General features: G+C 60.4%; 2 protein-coding genes across 11 annotated transcripts; both read left to right on the forward strand.

The window, feature by feature from the left end:
• The first annotated feature begins 313 nt into the window (after positions 1–313).
• Positions 314–8,454, forward strand: LRRC8E (leucine rich repeat containing 8 VRAC subunit E). 7 transcript variants are annotated; one of them, XM_069589348.1, is made up of 4 exons: positions 573–632; positions 4,244–4,386; positions 4,486–4,633; positions 5,197–8,454. In XM_069589348.1, the coding sequence occupies exon 4, from the start codon at positions 5,299–5,301 to the stop codon at positions 7,432–7,434; it is 2,136 nt and encodes a 711-aa protein (XP_069445449.1). In that variant the 5' UTR covers positions 573–632; positions 4,244–4,386; positions 4,486–4,633; positions 5,197–5,298; the 3' UTR covers positions 7,435–8,454. The 7 variants fall into 7 exon arrangements, with proteins under 7 accessions (XP_069445443.1, XP_069445449.1, XP_069445446.1 ...); XM_069589345.1 differs by lacking the exon at positions 573–632 and adding an exon at positions 3,760–4,078; XM_069589347.1 differs by lacking the exon at positions 573–632 and adding an exon at positions 3,775–4,018.
• Positions 8,455–9,944: 1,490 nt separating this feature from the next.
• MAP2K7 (mitogen-activated protein kinase kinase 7) lies at positions 9,945–19,540 on the forward strand. 4 transcript variants are annotated; one of them, XR_011256971.1, is made up of 13 exons: positions 9,955–10,179; positions 11,945–11,992; positions 14,825–14,966; positions 15,125–15,191; positions 15,312–15,425; positions 15,529–15,648; positions 15,744–15,851; positions 15,945–16,124; positions 16,220–16,300; positions 16,424–16,566; positions 17,151–17,196; positions 17,302–18,317; positions 18,709–19,540. XR_011256971.1 is itself a non-coding variant. In XM_069589350.1 (12 exons), exons 1-12 carry the CDS (start codon positions 10,056–10,058, stop codon positions 17,434–17,436), a joined length of 1,308 nt encoding a protein of 435 aa, XP_069445451.1. In that variant the 5' UTR covers positions 9,945–10,055; the 3' UTR covers positions 17,437–19,540. The 4 variants fall into 4 exon arrangements, 2 of the variants coding, with proteins under 2 accessions (XP_069445451.1, XP_069445452.1); XR_011256972.1 differs by lacking the exon at positions 11,945–11,992 and having other exon boundaries at positions 9,945–10,179; XM_069589350.1 differs by having other exon boundaries at positions 9,945–10,179; positions 17,302–19,540.
• Positions 19,541–19,783: the final 243 nt, after the last annotated feature.

Here is a 19,783-nt window from a genome sequence, read left to right on the forward strand (position 1 = left end):
CGTGGGGGTTGGAACAGCAGGGTCTCCCTTTGAGAAGCAGATCTCCCAGACTGGACTCCAACCTTGGCTCCCAGAGCCCTCTGATCCCGGACTCTGTCTCCTCCCCAGTGGAGAGCCTCCCTTGGTTGGGTGGTCAGAGCAGGAAGGAGAAAGCGCCCCGCCCTCCCTTGGGCCCAGATCACTGATTCCCTGTTTCAAAGCCAAGTAGCTGCACCTGGGAGTGAAGGGAGGAGGAGGGCTTCCACCTGTTCCCGACTGGCCTATACAGCTTAGATCCCAGAAAGCTACTCTCAGGTTGGCTTTGGGCGTCCAGCGTCTTCAGCCCCTTTCAGTGTCCCCCACGCCAGGTCCGCCCCACTGCAGTGGAGCGCAGAATTCTACCGTTCCTGCTCCTCCGACGAGCTCCTCCCCTCAAGAATCGCCTACCTCCGGCTCTCCGGCGGTACCGGGAGTCCGGGAGCGTCCGAAGGGAGGCGGGGCCGAGACGGCTGGTGGGCGGGGCGGGGCGGGGCAGCCCGCGGCTCCGGTCCCGCCCGCCCTGACTCACCCAGTCCTGCCCGCGAACTCCGCGGGAGTCCCGGCCGCTCAGCTCCCCGGGACACAGGAGTTGGAAACAGCGTCTGGCCCGTGAGGTGAGTAGGTGGCTCTCCGCGGTTGGGCACCGGGTGGCGGGGTGAGGACCTGGCCCACAGGAGGACAGCCCGAGATGCGGCTGGCCCTGCGACCTGAGCCCTAAGCCGTCTGGGGCACAGAGGAGCTGGGCGTTGAGGGGAGAGGGGGGGCGGTGGTGAGAGGGGGCGGTGCAGAGAGAGGCCCGGCCCTGGCCAGCCCAAGGGCGCCTATCCAGGGAGCCCGGCAGGCCTGACCAAGGACAGAGTGAAGATCGAACAGCTAGGGTCCACCCTGGGCATCTTGATACCTTGTTCCCCTCTCCTCTTGGCGGTGACAGCTCATCCCAGCGAGCCCCTCACCTCTCAGAGCCCTAACACGTGGGGGCCTCCCCAGGCTGTCCCTTCCGGGTCCCTTGAACCTAAAGACTGCCCAGATCCCCCAGTTCTGGAAGGGCAGCTTGGAAAAGTTCTAGGTTGGGACTCCCCAGGCCTAAGGCCCAGAACTGGCTCTGCTGCTACTGCTCCCCACACCCCTGACCATAATTTCTCCCTCGTGTAGAAGTCAAAGGTTAAACCGAGTGCCCTCCAAGGCCCATTTCGGGGCTGACAACTGTCACTCTTTGTTCTTTGCCGCTTAGCTTGGACAGTGGGTAGAAATGGGGGGTGGGGGGATCAGGGGCACCCACCACCGCTGCCAGTGTTTAGAGGCAACGTGGGGGCTTGGGGGAGGCCTGAGAGAGAAGCAAGGGTGAGGCATGGGTAGGCGGAGCTAAGGCTACACAGGGGGCAATTTCCCGTTCAGAGGCTGACAAGGACAACTTAGCCTGGTAGGCAGAGCAGACATCCTCCCGTCATCTCTTCTCTACCGGAAGAAGCCCCCTTCTGAGGCCCCCTGGCAAAGATGCTTCATCCCAGTGAGAGGTTCTTGCTCAACCTGGAACAGAGTGCCTGTGATCAGACGGACAGGACTCAGGGGGTCTCCCTCAAATGCTGCTTGTCACAAGCTGGGACACCTTGAATGAGTTATTTCACTTCCCCGAGTCTGGGAAATAAGGGTCTCCATATCCATGCTCCCGGAGTTGGGGGTCAAACAAGACACTGAAAACATCTGGTGGCCTTAAGTTCCCTGTCCCCACACCCCCATGATGCTTTCCCCCCTAGCCCTCCCACCAGCCTGGTTCAGACAAAGGGGGGCCAGTCTTGTGTCTGGGGAAACTTAATGGCAGGTTCCAAACAATCAAGATTGAGTCATGGAGACAGATAATGATAACCCCATGTCTGCCTTTGAGGCTGTTGTGTATACACCTTGCTCCATGGGAGCCTCTGACCCATCTGTTGGGGACTCTGGGTGTCTCTGCCTTCTTGCTTTTGATTGTGGGTCTGGGATGACCAGTAGCAGAGCTTCCACAATTGTGAGATGTGTCCTGAAGGGTGGCAGGGCCTCAGGGGCAGGAAGTTGGTCCTCCCTGCCTGTCTGTGTGGCATTTCTGCTAAGAGTCACCATTCTTAATTGAAGCAGTGTCCATTGCAGGGGCAGGTGGCCAGGGCAGGGAGAATAGTGGGTGGCCAGAACTGGAAGAGAGTGTATGGCTGTGTCTCTGGTACTGAGTCTCCCTTCAGCTTGTACACACGTGCACTGGTGTGTACACACTAGAATGCCCCCAAGGTTGTCCCAATCGGTGGCTGCAATTTGGCCCCTGGGGGCTGTGGAGTTGCCCTGGGTGTGTTTCTATTAGATTCCCTGGTGCCTGAAGCCTGTGATGCACTGGGGGGGGGGGGGGGGGGGGCACCTTTACTAGGCTTGTTGTTGAGGACAGGTTGTGAAACTGAGTGCAAGGGCTGGGTCATTGGGTGAGGGATCCTGTGCTCTGTGTACCCCCTTGCGTGTACCTGGTGCTGGGTGAGTCAGGGCCTGAGTCAGGGGCCCCTGGAGACTGGGTGTAGGCAGGTGTGTCCCTTCCCTTGCATGCCATCCCTAGTGGGATTAAGGGGTGTGGCCGACTGCCCTGACTTCAGCCTGCAGGGCGGGGCCTGCATCCTATAGCCCCACCCACTTCCACCTTGTCCTCATTCAGTAGCAATGGGAGGCCTTCCAGGGTTATGGGGACCAAAGAGGGAGGCACGGAGGTATCAGAGCGATTGGCTGAGGTGTGGGACAGAGGCCAGGCCCTGCCCCCCAGGAGATGGGTGGGAGACTGGACGATGATCCAATGACCCAGACGCCTCCCTTCCTTGCCCAGCCAGTGACAAGCTATCAGGATGAGGACCACAGGGCCCAGGAAACCTACATGAGAAACAGGCTTCCGTGCTCAGTCATGTCCGATTCTTTGCGACCCCATGGACTATAGCCCCCCAGGCTCCACTGTCCATGGGATTCTCCAGGCAAGAATAATGAAGTGGGAAGCCATTTCCTCCTTCGGGGGATCTTCCCCACTCAGGGATTGAACCCGCATCTCTCGCACCTCCTGCATTGGCAAGCAGGTTCTTGACCACTGTGCCATCTGGAAAGCATGAGAAGGATGAGAAACAGGGGCTTTATATTGGGGAGCATGGGTGCTGGGGAGGGGGGATGGACCGGCCTAGGAGCCCCCTCGGAGACAGTGGAGGCCTTGCTGCCTCCCTTTCTTTCCCCTTCTAGACCTGAGAAGAAGAGGCTCCAGGGCTGCCTGTCTGGGAGGGTGCTGCTCCAGCTTGTGGTCCACGCCCCCGAGTGACTTGCGCCTGGCTGGCTGTATCTGGAATAATGATACCTTGGTCTAAAATGAAACCCAGGGACAGACAGAGTAGGCTAGCCGCCCAGGAGCCTGGCAGCCCAGCCCCGTCCTAGACTTTGTAGTCGTAGGTGTCACCCTGGCTCTCTCCCTGTGAGTTTTCCATTTCCTGATTCTTTGCCCCTCAGCCCTTGCCTTTGAGGTATCGGTTTTCCGCCGCAGATCCTAAACACTGGCCCCACCAGAAACCCAGGTGTCTTCGTCACTGCCACCCTCCACCCCCCAGGGCCAACAAGCCTTTAGCTCCGCCACTCCCTGCCCCTGGGGCCGGTAACCAGAGCCAGGCTCCAGCCGGCTTTTCCGGTTGGAGGTTGGAGGTGGTGCCCAGAGCGCCCCTGAAGGGGGTGGGGGTCCACGCCCCGGAAGTCCCGAATCTCGGGACTCTGTGGTCCAGTGACGGAGGGATCCGGGGCTAGCCGCCTGGGTACCGGGTGTCTGGAGTCAAGGAAGCAGAGCGAAGTGTTTGGGACCGGCGTCAAGGGTGGGAGGAGATGCCTGGGCTTGGGGAGAAGGCCACACCGACGAGCGGTGGTGCAGCGGCCTCGTGGAATGCCCCTTCTGAATTCTGAGTGGTCAAGCCCAGTCCCATCGGGGCAAGGGTGCCTGGGAACAGAGGTGGTGAGGACTTACCGAGCAGTAAGTACTTACCACCTTAAGCCAAGCATTCAGTCTTAGTCGCTTGGCTCCAGGAAGGAGGTGAGGTCTAGGGGACGGGGGAGGGGAAGGGAGCGCACAGCCGTGGGTTCTGCCGGAGTTCGGCGGGGCGGAGCGCGGATACTGGGAGCAGAGGCGTTGATTCTGGCTCTTCTGGGGGCCTGGCTCACAAGGCGCCCTTTCCTGAGCTTCCTGCTGTCCTCATAGGAAGGATGATTCCGGTGGCGGAGTTCAAGCAGTTCACGGAGCAGCAGCCCGCCTTCAAGGTGCTCAAACCTTGGTGGGACGTGCTGGCCGAGTACCTCACCGTGGCCATGCTCATGATCGGGGTCTTCGGGTGCACCCTCCAGGTAAGGGGCGGGGCGGGGCGGGGCGTGGCCTGGATGGGGCGGGGTTTCCCAGGGGCGGGGTCTGGGAGATTCCGGAAGTCTTCCCTTATCCTGTCATAGTTCTAGAGACTGGACATCCGAAATCAAAGTGTTGACAGGGCTGGTTCCTTGCGAAGGCTGTGCCTCTCGTCTAGACTCTGGTGGCCTCAGGCATTCCTTGGATGATAGAGGACACTCTCCCTGTATCTTCACAGCATCTTCCCTCAGTGTGAGTGTGTGTGTGTGCCCAAATTTCTCCCTCATCTTAACTTGATTACATCTGCTCTGCAAACACTATTTCCAGATAAGGCATCAATCACAGGTCAGGTATTTGGGGCTTAGGACTTCAACATCTTTTTTGTTTAATATTTATTTACCTGCACCAGTTCTTAGTTGCCTTATGTGGCATTTTTACTTGCAGCCTGTGAGATCTTCATTTTTTTTTTAAGTTGGAGCATGAACCCTTAGGTGTGGCATGTGGGATCTAGTTCCCTGACCAGGGATCAAACCCAGGCCTCCTGCATTGAGAGTGCCCAGTCTTAGCCACTGGGCCAGCAGGGAATTCCCTAGGTCTTTAACATCTTTTTGAGGAACACGAATCAACCCAGCTCTTTTATTTCCAGACAAAGTCCCGTGTTCAAAGGTTTAATGACTCTTCCAAAGTTACAGCCAGCTGAGGACAGCTGGGGATCAAGGCAGACCTCTCCTGCTTGCAGCCTGCTTCCTCTCCCTGTAACTTCCCAGCCACCCCAGATCCTTCACCCTCTTTCATACACTCGCCCCCATCCCCAGGTGACGCAGGACAAGATAATCTGTCTGCCCAGTCATGAACCCCGGGAGAATTTATCTGAAGCCCCGTGCCAACAGCTGCTGCCCCGGGGGGTCTCAGAGCCCATGGGGGACCTCCGGGAGTTGAGTGGCCTCAAGAACAACCTGGACCTACAGCAGTACAGCTTCATCAACCAGCTCTGCTACGAGACGGCCCTCCACTGGTATGCCAAGTACTTTCCCTACTTGGTTGTCATCCACACGCTCATCTTCATGGTCTGCACCAGCTTCTGGTTCAAGTTCCCCGGCACCAGCTCCAAGATCGAGCACTTCATCTCCATCCTGGGCAAGTGTTTTGACTCGCCATGGACTACTCGGGCACTGTCTGAGGTCTCCGGGGAGAACCACAAGGGCCCTGCCGCCACCACAGCTGGGCAGGCGACAGTGACCTTGACCACAACGGCAGGGGAGGGCGAGAAGGAGAAGGTGTTGCCAGAGCCCGAGAAGGTGGTGACAGAGCCCCCAGCTGTCACCCTGCTGGACAAGAAGGAGGGGGAGCAGGCCAAAGCCCTGTTTGAAAAGGTCAAGAAATTCCGTGTGCACGTGGAGGAGGGTGACATCCTGTACACCATGTATATCCGGCAGATGGTGCTCAAGGTCTGCAAGTTCTTGGCCATCCTGGTCTACAACCTGGTCTATGTGGGGAAGATCAGCTTCCTGGTGGCCTGCAGGGTGGAGACCTCGGAGGTGACGGGCTACGCCAGCTTCTGCTGCAACCACACCAAAGCCCACCTCTTCTCCAAGCTGGCTTTCTGCTATATCTCCTTCGTGTGTGTCTACGGGATCACCTGTCTCTACACCCTCTACTGGCTCTTCCACCGGCCCCTCAAGGAGTACTCCTTCCGGTCAGTTCGGGAGGAAACTGGCATGGGCGACATCCCCGACGTCAAGAACGACTTCGCCTTTATGCTGCACCTCATCGACCAGTACGACTCGCTGTACTCCAAGCGCTTTGCTGTCTTCCTCTCTGAGGTCAGCGAGAGCCGCCTGAAGCAGCTCAACCTCAACCACGAGTGGACTGCCGAGAAGCTGCGGCAGAAGCTGCAGCGCAATGCCCGGGGCCGGCTGGAACTGGCCCTCTGCATGCTCCCGGGGCTGCCGGACACGGTCTTCGAGCTCAGCGAGGTAGAGGCACTGCGGCTGGAGGCCATTGGCGACATCACCTTCCCCCCGGGCCTCTCGCAGCTGGTGCACCTGCAGGAGCTGAGCCTGCTCCACTCACCCGCCAGGCTTCCGTTCTCCTCGCAGATCTTCCTGCGGGACCGCCTGAAGGTCATCCGAATCAAGTGCGAGGAGCTGCGGGAGGTGCCCCTCTGGGTGTTTGGGCTGCGTGGTCTGGAGGAGCTGCATCTAGAGGGGCTCTTCCCCCCAGAGCTGGCCCGGGCAGCCACCCTCGAGAGCCTCCGGGAGCTGAAGCAGCTGAAGGTGCTGTCTCTGCGGAGCAACGCTGGCAAGGTTCCTGCCAGCGTGACTGATGTGGCTGGCCACCTGCAGCGGCTCAGCCTGCACAATGATGGGGCGCGTCTGTTGGCACTGAACAGCCTCAAGAAGCTGGCGGTGCTGCGGGAACTGGAGCTGGTGGCCTGCGGGCTGGAGCGCATCCCCCACGCCGTCTTCAGCCTAGGCGCGCTGCAGGAGCTTGACCTCCGGGACAACCACCTGCGTTCCATCGAGGAGATCCTCAGCTTCCAGCACTGCCGCAAGCTGCTCACGCTCCGGCTGTGGCACAACCAGATTGCCTATGTCCCCGAGCATGTGCGGAAGCTCCGGGGCCTCGAGCAGCTCTATCTGAGCCACAACAAGCTGGAGACGCTGCCCACCCAGCTAGGCATGTGCTCCAGCCTCCGCCTGCTGGACGTCTCGCACAATGGGCTGCATTCCCTGCCAGCCGAGCTGGGTCTCCTGCAGAATCTTCAGCACTTGGCTCTCTCCTACAATGCCCTGGAGTTTCTACCCGACGAGCTCTTCTTCTGCCGCAAGCTGCGGACGCTGCTTCTAGGTTACAACCATCTGAGCCAGCTTGCACCCCAGGTGGGGGCCCTCAGGGCCCTCAGCCGCCTGGAGCTCAAGGGCAACCGGCTGGAAGCACTGCCGGAAGAGCTCGGCAACTGTGGGGGGCTCAAGAAGTCGGGGCTCCTGGTGGAGGACACCCTTTACGATGGGCTGCCGGCCGAGGTTCGGGACCGGATGGAGGCAGAGTGAAGCTGGGGAGGGAGGACAGGTTGAGGTCAATGCCTCCTGGATGCTACCGCCCTGGAATCTCTACCATTATCTTCGAGGGAGATGGTTAAGTGGGCCCCATCCAGGAGACAAGGAACAGACATGTCAGGTTGATGGAGCCCAGGCAAGATCCTGGGACGGGTTTGTCTGGGAGGCTGTGGATTTGGGGTGGAACATCCTGGAGGGATTAACTCAGTCAGAAGACTCTCAGACCAAAACCACACCCGTGTCTTTGGTTTGGCTGACCTGCTTCTAGCCCTGGGCCAGAGATGCTGCCCTCCCCCAGACAGCAGCCACAGTACCACATATGGGGGTTGGGGTGGGGGAGGCTCATCCCAGTGGGATTTAACCCTCTTCCCCTGACCAAAACAGCTTACATCTGGGGTTTTCTCCCAATGAGGGGACACAGACACAAGGGACCAACCTCCCCCCCCACCCCCAATTTTGATATTAATCCCTTATTTATAAATTGCTTGCTATGGACACCTGAACTCAGAAAGCAATGGTTCTCATATTTGGCTGAAATCAACATCTCCAAAACAAAACATCCCAGGCCCCACCCTTGAAAGGCTGACTCAGGATGTTGGCTGGAGGCCAGGAACTTGCTGGTAAACAGAAGCATCCCAGGTAATTCTGATTCAGACCATCCCAGGCCTGAATGTTGGGAAATGCTGACCTACAGAGTAGGTATCTGGGTGTCGAGAGCAGGGATTCTGAACTTGGTTTTAGATCCCTAGATGCTTTGAGAAATCTGATGAAAGCTGGGCACCTCCTTCCTCAGGAAAATGCTCCTGTTCACATAAGTTAAAAGCTCTGCAGACAACTTCAAGCAATCAACATTCCCCTAAACCCCCCAGGGGGCTATTCTTGCCTGTGCTAAGGATTGGAACTCCTGCAGGGGAGGTACATTTTTCTGTAGGCTGGGACTTTGTCTTTCAATGTTCCCTATGTGAGGGAGTGTATATCAGTGGGTGCTTAATAAATAACACTATGAGAACTATATATATATTTTTGGTTTAGCTGGGCCTTCCTCACTGCACTCAGGCTCTAGCTGTGGCGCATGGGTTTCTCATTGTGGTCACTTCTCTTTTGCAGAGCACAGGCTCAGTAGTTGCGGCACAAGGGCTTAGTGGCTCCGTGGCATGTGGAATCTCCCCAGACCAGGAATTGAACCCATGTACCCTGCATTGGCAGGTGGATTCTTAACCACTGGGCCACCAGGGAAGTCTGAGAATAAGTTTGATCCCTTGTGTCCACTCCAGCCATTGTCTAAGTCTTCTATTCCACCAGACCAAGTAGAGGCAAGTGGCAACAATCAGGTTCCAGAATCAAGGCTATAAGCCTCTTCCCTGGGAGCAGAGGCAGAGAGAGACCTCAGTTAACCAGGAGACATCAGGTGGTCGTCTACCTAGCCTTTTCCCGTAGAAGTGCCTGTCCTTTACATTTCGTTATTCTCATGGCTCCACAATTTTGGATCTGCTTCACCTGTAAGTTGTCAACCAGGGGAGTCATCAGAAACCTTCAGTTTTCTCGTGCTAGAGTGGGCAGGGCCTTGGCACAGCCTGCCCAACCCTGACTTCCTGGGATTCCCCACCCCCATGGTGTCTCCAACATGTGAGCCTCCTCCAGGCACCAGAGAGCAGAAGCAAGCTGCTCACCTGGGCGCCCCAGGGTTCCAGACTGGGGACATTTTCCCAGCGCTCTTCAGGCCAGCTGAAGAAAATGTGTAGGTGGTGAAGACACTAGGTGGAGGAACCAAACCCCAGGTCCTAACTTCTGCATTGTCCAGGAGCTAAACAGATGAGGGATGCCTTCAAATTTCCCACGGCCAATCTGACTTGGAACTCTCCAGCCTTGACCTTGGCCCCATGTCGCTGAGGATAGGGATCACGCCGCTGGATTCCCACCGTCCAGATAGTGGCCCAAACCCTACCCCACCCCTTCAAGTCCTCGTGGCCAACCCTGACCCCGCTGAAATGGAAAGGGCTTCCCACAGGTGCCTAATTATGGTGAGTAGGCAGCAATTAAGCACAACAGGGACCGTAACGAAGCACTGTCCGAGATGAGAAAGGCAGTTTTGGAAGGCGTGGGTGCCAGCTAGGGCCGGCCGGGAAGAGAAAGAACGAGGCTGAGGACACAGCCTGGCGACCACCGGGGACAGCGGCAGGAAATTAAAAATAGAGAAAAAGAGAGCGAGAGACCAGAAGTGCGCATGCGCAGCAGACGGCACTCGTGTGCTCTCGTCTCACCTTCTGTACGCCTGCGCGCTGCTTTCTCCGCCCACCGCTCTTAACTGAATGGTGAGTGGGTTTTCAAACATCGCCTCCTGCCGGAGCTCTCGGGGATCTGCACATGCGCATCACACTGGGAGGATGTGTACGCTGCCACCCGCGAGCTCTGGGAGGCGTCTTCCCTCCGGCTGGAACGAAGCACGCACGCGCGGAGGTTCGCACGCGGGAAGGGCGGGTGCGCGTCCCGGGCATGCGCCATGCAGAGCGAGACGGCGGCTCGGCGGGGTCATCCAAGCGCAGGCGCAGTGCGGTGTTTGTCTGCCGGACTGACGGGCGGCCGGGCGGTGCGCGGCGGCGGCGGCGGCGGGGAAGATGGCGGCGTCCTCCCTGGAGCAGAAGCTGTCCCGCCTGGAAGCAAAGCTAAAGCAGGAGAACCGCGAGGCCCGGCGGAGGATCGACCTCAACCTGGATATCAGCCCCCAGCGGCCCAGGCCCAGTAAGCACGGCGGCGTGGGGGAGGGGGCGGGCGGGGCGGGGCGCGCGCCGCGGGAGGCCCCGCCCCCGCCGCCAGGCCCCGCCCCCGCTTCCGGGGCGCTCTTGCTCCTCCTCCTCTCCGCCCGGCGGGGAGAGGGTCACGGTGACCCGGGGGGCGTGGGGCCCGTGAGCTCCCCGTCAGTCCTCACCCTGCCTCGGGGCTCCCCCTAATGGGGCCTGGGAACCTAGTTACCGGCTCCAGGGCGAGGCCCTCCATCTGATGACCCGCCCCCAATCACCGGGAACCTCGGAGCCTCTGTCACCTACTCTAAGCCTTGGTGCGCCTACTCCATGCAGCCGTGACCACATCCAGCTCCTCCGTATACGTGTACACATGCCTTTTCACCAGCTGATTCCACTGTCGCCATCTCAGAGACTGTCGAGAGGTCCCCTCCCCCGCCACCTGGGTCCTTGTCAGCCGGGTTCAGATGACACAAGTGCAGCTGACCTGGGGACACCCGACATCGCTGGACCATATATAACTGCTCCTGTGATTGTGTCTGGTGCCTCCTTCTCCCCGCTCAGGGATCTTGTCACTGGTTCAGCAGGCTCCCTGCCACCTACCTTTTTACCCACCTAAGCCAGGCCCCCTCCTCCTACTCCGCGGACTAGTTTCACTGCCATCATCTTTCTGGATTCTCCAGAAATAAATACGAAGCTTCCAAGCATAGCAACTTTGTCAGCTTGAATCAAAGCCAGTGTGAGGCTACCTGGGCATCCCAGGATATACACGTACCGCTACTTTGTGATCCCATGATCTCAGTGCCTGTCTCTCCGGAATCCTGTCCTCTGGCATCAAGAGCTGCCCCTCAATACCCGCATCTGGCCCGGGATCACCATGCGACATCTAGTCTGCTTGTAACGTCCTCCGGAACCCTTCCCCACATCCTCGAAGCTCACAGGGAGTCAGATTTTCCCCCTTCCTAATGACCTGATGAAGAGCATTCCCCACACGTTTTCTTTTCTTTACATAACTTTTTGGCCACTTCTTGAGGTATTTGGGATCTTAGTTCCACGACCAGGGATGGAACCCGTGCCCCCTGCCTGTGTTGGAAGTGCAGAATATAAACCACTGGACCACCAGGGAAGTCCCCTCCCACACGTGCTTTCTGTGTCCCTCCAGCAAATTCCCCTTGTTAACCTCTCTGATATGATTCTTGTGGCTCCCTGTCGGGTCATCTTGAGAGGTGGGGAAGATATCTCCTCATCTGGGTACTCCCACCACTCCCTCCTCACCCTCCATTCTGGTGTACGGTCCACTCCCCACCCTCCCTTTTCTGCCCTTGATCCAGGTGGGTTCCTGATTGGAGTGGGGAGGGGTCTCTAGGGGCCCAGGAAGAACCCTGAGGCAGCAGTGCTGTGTTAGACTCTGCCTGGGGTAGGAAGCCCAGCCAGGACTGGAGGGTCCCCACCAGCCCCAGCGTGGATGAGACAGGCCTGGGTAGGGCCTGGGGTGCCTGGCGGGGTGGCTGTCCCAGATGGGCAGGAGGCACAGGGAGGCCCATGGAGAACATGCCCTGGGGAGCCCCCTCCTGGTGCCTGTGTCTGTCAGCTCCATCCCATCCTCTCAGCCCTCCCATCTCTGTTCTCTGCAGTTTGGTGCCGCGTGCCTCCCCCCTCCTCCTTGTTATGATTTGATTTTCTTTTCTTTTGGACAAATCAGTTGTTTCTGTTGTGATTTATCGTGGTGTTGTTTTTCTTTTTTTTTCTTCCTTTTCCCCATCCAGTTATTGTGATCACTCTAAGCCCTGCTCCTGCCCCGTCCCAACGAGCAGGTACCAGCCTTTTTATCATCGCTGCTTGGATCTCTGCACCATTGACCTAACCGCTGCCCTGGCCGCAGAATGCCATCCCTCCTCCCCCCCCCCCCATGCTCCGTGTGTGCGTGTGCGTCCCCCCATCCCACCCTCACTCTCTCCAACCACACGGTCAGCGTCTGGCCCACCCGGCCACTTCCTCTGTCCTGTCACCTCCTGCTCCTCTCTTCCTCTCGGGCTCAGGTTTGGACTCCCCACAGGAGGAAACAGACTCCCTCACCCGCCAGGAGTCTGTCGCCTGCTGAGGGGGTCCCAAGTGTCCGTGCGTGTGCCTGCAGGCGTGTGTGTGTATCTGTGTGTGTGTGCGCGCATGTATGTGAGTGGAGGGAAGGAAGGTTGGGCTCCCTACCTGCTGATCCACTTCATCAGCTCAGTGGACCCGTGTCGCCTCCCACCCTGTGCTGAGCAGTGCTAGGCCTGGACTGAGCCCATCTGTTCCAGGGGCTGGTGCTCCCCTGGGGGTGGGAGGCCCTGCGGGTTGGGGGGTCCTCCGGGCAGGGAGAAGTGGAAGAGGCCCCGTGCCTTGGAGGAAAGGCCCAGTGGAGCAGGGTCATGGATTCTGCAGGGTTGGGGGGTGGGGGAGGGCGGCGGTTGGGAAGCCTGGGGAGAAGGTGGCATTTGAGCAAAGTCCCCTGGGAAGTGGGGGAGCACAACAGTGGAAGTAAACAGCCCCCCAGGGCCCAAGAGGGAGCCAGACTTGCCTGTGGGGAAGGTGAGGGGTGGGGGGCGGGCTGGCCTCATTGATCCTTGTGTGCGTAATAGGACTGGGTTGGGAAGTGTGTGTGTGTGTGTAAGAACATGAGGGAGAGTCGGCTCTGTTGGGGGGCCCGTGGCGTGTCGTCTGCACCTGCTTGTGGGTTTGTGCCGTGCCCTGTGTGTGTACGCGTGTGTGCTCACGGACAGCCTGGCAGGCTGCATGCTCCCCCCCCACCCCACCGCCCTGTGTCTTCCCTCGTCCTTGCTCATTCATCCTTCTCTTTTCTCTCTCCCCTTCAGTCTCTGGCTCTCATTTGGCCTTCCTGACCTGCCGTGGGCCCGGCACCACCTGTGTGATCTCTGTTTTCAGGGCCTTTGTATACCTCCTCCCGCCTTACCCCCCTTAGCCATCCTGCACCGGCTCCTCTTAAATACCTGCCGTGCTTCAGTTTGTGGGACCGGCTGGAAGCCTCTCTGCCCCCACAAACTGCCTTGGCCCCGGGCTCTGGGGGAGCCCTCAGAGGGCCCAGTGGACTGTGTGGGGGGTGGGGGGTGGGGGTGACAGGGCACAGAGAGGCCTGGGGAGGGGAGGGGAGGGGTGTGACCCTCACCCAGGGAGCCGAAGACAGTGTGGGGCAGTCTGCCAGGGATCCAGGGTCTTTGGGAGCCCTGGAGAGTGTCCAGCCAGAGAGGGAGGGTTTAGGACCAGGCTTCTGGCCATGGTAGAGCAGGGAGGGCACCGGAGGAGAGGCCTCTGGGCCAGTGGAGGGGACTGGGCTCAGCCACGTCCTCGGGCTCCCAGAGCTGTTCCATCACTCTCGCCATGCCCTCCTGGGACTGGCAGGCCAGGCTTATAGGTCTGTTCCTCGCTTTGGCTGCAACCAAGGTCGTAGGCCAGCAGGGCACAGAAAGTGCCCAGGCGCCAAGAGCCACACTGCATCTGTCTGTGCCTGTTGGCCACTGGGCCCACGCCACCAGGCGCCTGGAGAACTTGCAGGGGAGAAGCTCCGCCCCCCCGCCCAGCTCCCAGCCCGCTCTCCAAGGGGAGGTGGACCTGGGGGGTGCTTGTAGCCTTCGGCCTCCCCAGCCAGGGGCTCCCTTCTGGAGGCCGAGTGCCAGGGTCTCTGAGGTTTGCGGGTTCGCTGGAGGGCCGTCCACCTTTTCCAGGGCCACTCTGGCCTCTGCTCCCACTGTGTAGCCTGCCTGACCGGGAGGCTCCTTGTCCATCAGGGGCCTGCTCTCTGGTCCCCAGCCCCTCTCCGGCCTGTCTCTGCAGCGCCTCTTCTGGGCAGCTGGGCCCAAGTCTCAGCTCCCATCTGTCTGTCTCCCACCCTCCCGCCCCCTAACGCCGCCTGCCCATCCTGGGGTGCCCGCTGCCTGCCCGCTGCCTGCCCGCCTGCCTGTAGCATGCCCAAGCTGTCCGCATGCAGGCTTCTGGAAAGAACCAACCTCCCCACCTGGCCCGGCCCCTGGCCCTGGAGCCCTGCCAGCCCCTGGAGGGGCTGGGTCACCTGGCTCCCTTCACCTGAAGGACACAGGTCCAGCCTGGGCTCCTGCCCTGGCCGCATTGGCCCCAGCTCTGCAGGCCAGGCCGGAGGCTTACAGAGTCTGCTGGCCAGAGGGCAGCCCTCCCTGACCCTGAAACAGAACAGGCAAGGCAGCTGGAAGCCTGGGTCTCTCACCCACTCTCCCCAGTTCAGCGTTGCCACTTTGTGGGGGTGGTGGCCCTGAGCCTCTTCCTGGGCAGAGTGGGGAGGAAGGGGCCCCAGGGTAGGGGCGGCCTACCTGCCCGAGGTCCACTGGCAGCCTCAGGGCCTCCTTTCTCTATCAGGGAATACTTGGGGTGAACCCTCAGCTTCTGGGGACCACCCCTTCCCCCACCAGCCCACTGCAAGCCCTTCCCAGTCATGGGGGCTGGGAGAAAGCACCCCGAGAGTGGTCTAGGATCGGGGCGCTCCGTGTCTGCCAGGGCTGGGGGCTGTGCAGGCCCACCTAAGGGATACCAGGGAGGGAAGGATGGGGGCACCAGGGCCTGCAGTTGGGGCCAGCCAGGAGCTAACCCCCTCCCCACCCCTGGTTCTCACCACCCCCCAGCCCTGCAGCTCCCACTGGCCAACGATGGGGGCAGCCGCTCACCGTCCTCCGAGAGCTCCCCGCAGCACCCCACGCCCCCCGCCCGGCCCCGCCACATGCTGGGGCTGCCATCAACCTTGTTCACACCCCGCAGCATGGAGAGGTGAGCCTCCTGGTGGATGGTCGGGAGGTCAGGGCGCGCAGGGCCAGCCTCAGGGTGGCACTGGTGAGCTCTGTGGAACCCTCTGCATGTTGGAGGCTGGGGTAACCTCACGTTGGTCAGGACCCCCCTCCACCGGCACTCCCTCCCTCTCCTTTCAGCATCGAGATTGACCAGAAGCTGCAGGAGATCATGAAGCAGACGGGCTACCTGACCATCGGGGGCCAGGTAACCTAACGCACTTCCCTTGGTGGCCCCAGGGAGGGTGGGCACGACACAGCTGGGAGATGTGGGCCAGGGGTGAGGGCAGAGGCCTGCTGGATCCCCAGCCCTGGCTCTCCTTGCCAGCGCTACCAGGCGGAGATCAACGACCTGGAGAACCTGGGGGAGATGGGCAGCGGCACGTGCGGCCAGGTGTGGAAGATGCGCTTCCGGAAGACAGGGCACGTCATCGCTGTCAAGGTGAGCCCACCCCACCCTGCCCATGGGAGCGCAACCCCCTTCCATGTCCCATGGGGCCCCTGCGCCCCAGGCTCAGCGCTAAGCCCTCGGCTGTCCCATGCAGCAAATGCGGCGCTCGGGGAATAAGGAGGAGAACAAGAGGATCCTCATGGATTTGGATGTGGTGCTCAAGAGCCACGACTGCCCCTACATTGTGCAGTGCTTCGGGACTTTCATCACCAACGTGAGACGAGGGCTTCCCCCAACGCCCCCATCTCTTCCCCCGGGCCCTGAGCCTGTCGGGTGGGCAGAGGGGTACAGCCACTGCTGTCCCTGCAGACGGATGTCTTCATCGCCATGGAGCTCATGGGCACGTGCGCAGAGAAGCTCAAGAAGCGGATGCAGGGCCCCATCCCCGAGTGGATCCTGGGCAAGATGACGGTGGCGGTGAGTGGCCTGGAGGCACGAGTGGGCAGGCAGGCGCCCCCCAGCCTCGGCTTCCACGCCGCCGATAAGTGCCCTCCCCTGCCTACACTGCAGATTGTGAAGGCGCTCTACTACCTGAAGGAGAAGCATGGCGTGATCCACCGTGACGTCAAGCCCTCCAACATCCTGCTGGACGAGCGAGGCCAGATCAAGCTTTGTGACTTCGGCATCAGCGGCCGCCTGGTCGACTCCAAAGCCAAAACGCGGAGCGCAGGCTGTGCCGCCTACATGGCAGTAAGTAGGGGGACCGGGGGTGCTGGCGGGAGGGGCGGTGCACCCACCCCGGGCCCAGGGCTCGTTCATCACCCTCTCCCACCTCCCACCTGCAGCCTGAGCGCATCGACCCCCCGGATCCCACCAAGCCTGACTATGACATCCGGGCCGATGTGTGGAGCCTGGGCATCTCCTTGGTGAGTTGGGGCCCCGGCTTTTGGAGGCTGGGTTTTCTCGGGGCCCGGAGGCAGGGAGTGGCAGCAGAAAGGGCAGGGCCCCGTCCTCCCTGGCCGGCCCAGCCTTGCCCGTTTCTCTCCCAGGTGGAGCTGGCGACAGGACAGTTCCCCTACAAGAACTGCAAGACGGACTTTGAGGTCCTCACCAAAGTCCTCCAAGAGGAGCCCCCGCTCCTGCCCGGACACATGGGCTTCTCGGGGGACTTCCAGTCCTTCGTCAAAGACTGGTGAGCACCCCCAGCCCTGCCCTCCAGTCTGGAAGGCAGGGCAAGGTCAGACGTGACCCTGAGCTTAGGCCACTGGGGTGGGGCAAAGGGCCCCCTGGGATGGGGGTGGGGGGGCTGCAGACTCCAGCCAGAGCCCAAGCTCTAGGGGCTAGGAGTTGGGTCCAGACTCAGCCACAGGGAACCCCTAGCCCTGGAGTATTTGGCAGGGTGGTCCTTGGGCTTCACCAGGGGACTGTGAATGAGCACAGGTGTCCCAGGGCTGAGAGCTCAGAGGGTCCCATACCAATAAGCAGGGTGTCCGCACAGGAGCTTTCTGGGGGGAGGGTGGAGAGGTGGGTGAGAAGCCCACCCATCTACCTATCCCCCCCACCTACTTACTTCTCCCATGGGCGTCTCACGGTGCATGTCAGGTTTTTGTCACAGATAAGGGGCCTGAGTGCCAACCCTGGCCCCTCTGTCGGCACAAGGCTTGAGGGGCGAGGACGTGGGCTCCGGCCCACAGATCCAGCGGCCCTGAGTCAGTGGGGCGGGCAGCCAGGCCCCGCCTCCTGGCTCTCATTTCTCTCCTTTCTCTCTCTCTTCAGCCTTACTAAAGATCACAGGAAGAGACCAAAGTATAATAAGCTACTTGTGAGTACCCAGGACCCCTCCCAGCCCCCATCCAAAAACCCCTACCCCATTGGAGGCCAGGGAAGAGACACCTTGGTCCTGAGCCCCACCCCCTTGGGCCCCCAGGAACACAGCTTCATCAAGCGCTACGAAACGCTGGAGGTGGACGTGGCTTCCTGGTTCAAGGATGTCATGGCGAAGACGGAGTCACCGAGGACAAGCGGGGTCCTGAGCCAGCACCACCTACCCTTCTTCAGGTAGCCGCACGGTGGCGGCCGGCCCGCTGGGGGACACGGCCTCAGGCCCCCACTTCCCTGCACAGTCCCCCAGCTACCCACCAGGGGAGCCCTGGGACCCGGATGGCCGACAAGGGCTGAGGACAGATAGTAGGGGGCGCCGACCCACCCCCGACTCCCTGCCCACCAGCCGTGGACAGATGGGCCTGCCAGGCCCCAGCCCTTTCCCATCCTGGGATCAGCCGGCCGTACACGTGCCCCCAACCCCGACAGACACTGTGAACGGAAGACAGCAGGCCGCGAGCAGTCTTGCTATTTATTCAGTTGTAACCTCTGGGCTGGGGCGGCCCCCAGGGGTCGGGAGAGAGCCGCCATTCCCTGCACCCTCCCACACCGCGCTGTCCCCACCACCCCCTCCATGCACACATGCACCCTGGCTCCATCTCCCTCTCTGCCACTTCCCTCTCTACCTCTCTGGCTTTCCCCGTCTCCCTCCCCGCCTCTGCCTCTCTCCTGGCCCAGGTCCTGCCACCCCCGGCAGGACCCCTGGGTCCACTTAGGTCTCTGGCCAGTGATGAGCCAGTTGGCGGGTGCCCTTCCCCCGGCAGGCGGGCTGGACATTGTGACTGCATCCGGACCCGGGCTGGTCTCTCTCTCTCTTTGATCTCAGGGGGTCCTTTTTGGAGTTTATTGTATTTTATTGTACTTGGTGGGGTGTTTGGGGGTGGGGGGAGGAGAAGAGCTTGTTCTCATGGGCTTTGTTGGTACCTTCAGAAACTTTTACCAAAGTCGTGTTTAGCTGCTTGTGGCGGCAGCCCCCTGAACCGCCTGTGGGTACTGGGGGGCTGGGCTGGGGGCTGAGCTGTGGGGGCTCGGGCCACCACCCGGGAGAGACTAGTCCCAAAGGTAGGCTCTGGGGATGGGGGATTGCTCCTCCCTCAGGGCTGGAGACTGGCCAAGCTTGCAGGGGTGAGTGGAGGACCTCAGGGGGTACGGAGGAAGCCCAAGGGGCCGTGGCCACACAGGGTGGCCTTCAGGGACAGTAGGCGCGGGGCGTGGTGGAGGGCAGCCAGCGCTGGTGTGGCAGGGAGGTGGCGGAGGGAACGGGTGACAGAAGGGGGTCCATGGGGCCCCGGGAGGCAGGGATGAGGGTGCACGGATTGGACGTGGGGGTTCGAGGATGTGTTGACAGGGACAGAGGTGGGAGCAGGCCAAGGGCTGGGCGTGTGCAGGCAGTCACGCCCTCGTAGTGGCCCACGAGTGCCCCTCGACTCACCCGGAGCTGGCCAGTCCCCAGCCCACCCTGAGGCCCCAGCGTCCATGGGGCCCTGGGCAGCAAGCAGCCAGAGCAGGAGGGACCGTGTTTCCTTGTTGTTGGTGATGCATGCGAATCAAGTGGACAGTAGAACAAAATAACATAACAGGAAAAAAAAAAGGAAAAAACAAAACCCCAGAAAAACCACAAAAATCAACCAACACCAAAGGTGAGGAACCTCGCTGGATGTAGCTGAAGCAATCTAGACTAGGCATCACTGTACCCTCCATTTATCTCACCGAATCTAGTTACTACTAGGATAGTCACAAAACGCCGCATGTTTTAAAAGGACTCAAAGTCATCTTTGTCCCCCGCCCCAGGGGGTGGCCACCTTTTCTTGCTCCAGTCCCCATTGTGAGGGGAGGGGGGCAGGGTGTGGGGCCAGTAGGCATGGCCTCTGCCCTCCCTTGCCAGGGGCCTTTCTGGGTAGCAGGAAGGTTGCGTGGCCAGCCCCAAGGCCCGCACAGGCCTGAGGCCAGCTGCCTGGGTTTAATTTTTATTTAACTTTCTGTTTCGTGTGTAAGTGTCCACCCATGTCCCCCCTCCCCTTCAGTGTTAAATGGGAGCCTCTCCTTCCCCCCTCCCTCTCCTATGTCTCCCTCCCACCGCCCCCCAGTCACCAGCCACCAGCCACCCCCTCTCAACCAGGCAGAGGGCAGAGTGGGCAGCCAGGGGCCTGGGGCGGCCTGGCCTAGCCCATCGGCCCACCACCCCTTCTCAGGCCGCCAGTATTGCCCCATCCCTTTTTAAAACAAAATGCCCTCGTTTGTAAATCCTTAGACGCTTGAGAATAAAACCCCTCCCTTTTCTTCCACTGAGTCTGTGGTGTGTGTCCTGAGCCTGGCAGCAAGGTGGGAAAAGGGGAAGGGGTCCTGAGGCCTGACCTTGGAAGTGGGGGGCTGGGGGCCATCCAAGTGGAAGAGGCCTATGCAGTGAGGGGAGGCAGGTGGGGGCCAGAGGGGTAGTTTGTAGCAACTTGCCTCATATTTAATGGCCAGTGTCTGGGACCTCCCCCTAATCTGATAGCCATAGGTCCAGTGGGAGAGCCCTTAATCCC

The sequence above is a fragment of the Ovis canadensis genome, chromosome 5 (assembly GCF_042477335.2).
Source record: "Ovis canadensis isolate MfBH-ARS-UI-01 breed Bighorn chromosome 5, ARS-UI_OviCan_v2, whole genome shotgun sequence".
Taxonomy (NCBI): domain Eukaryota; kingdom Metazoa; phylum Chordata; class Mammalia; order Artiodactyla; family Bovidae; genus Ovis; species Ovis canadensis.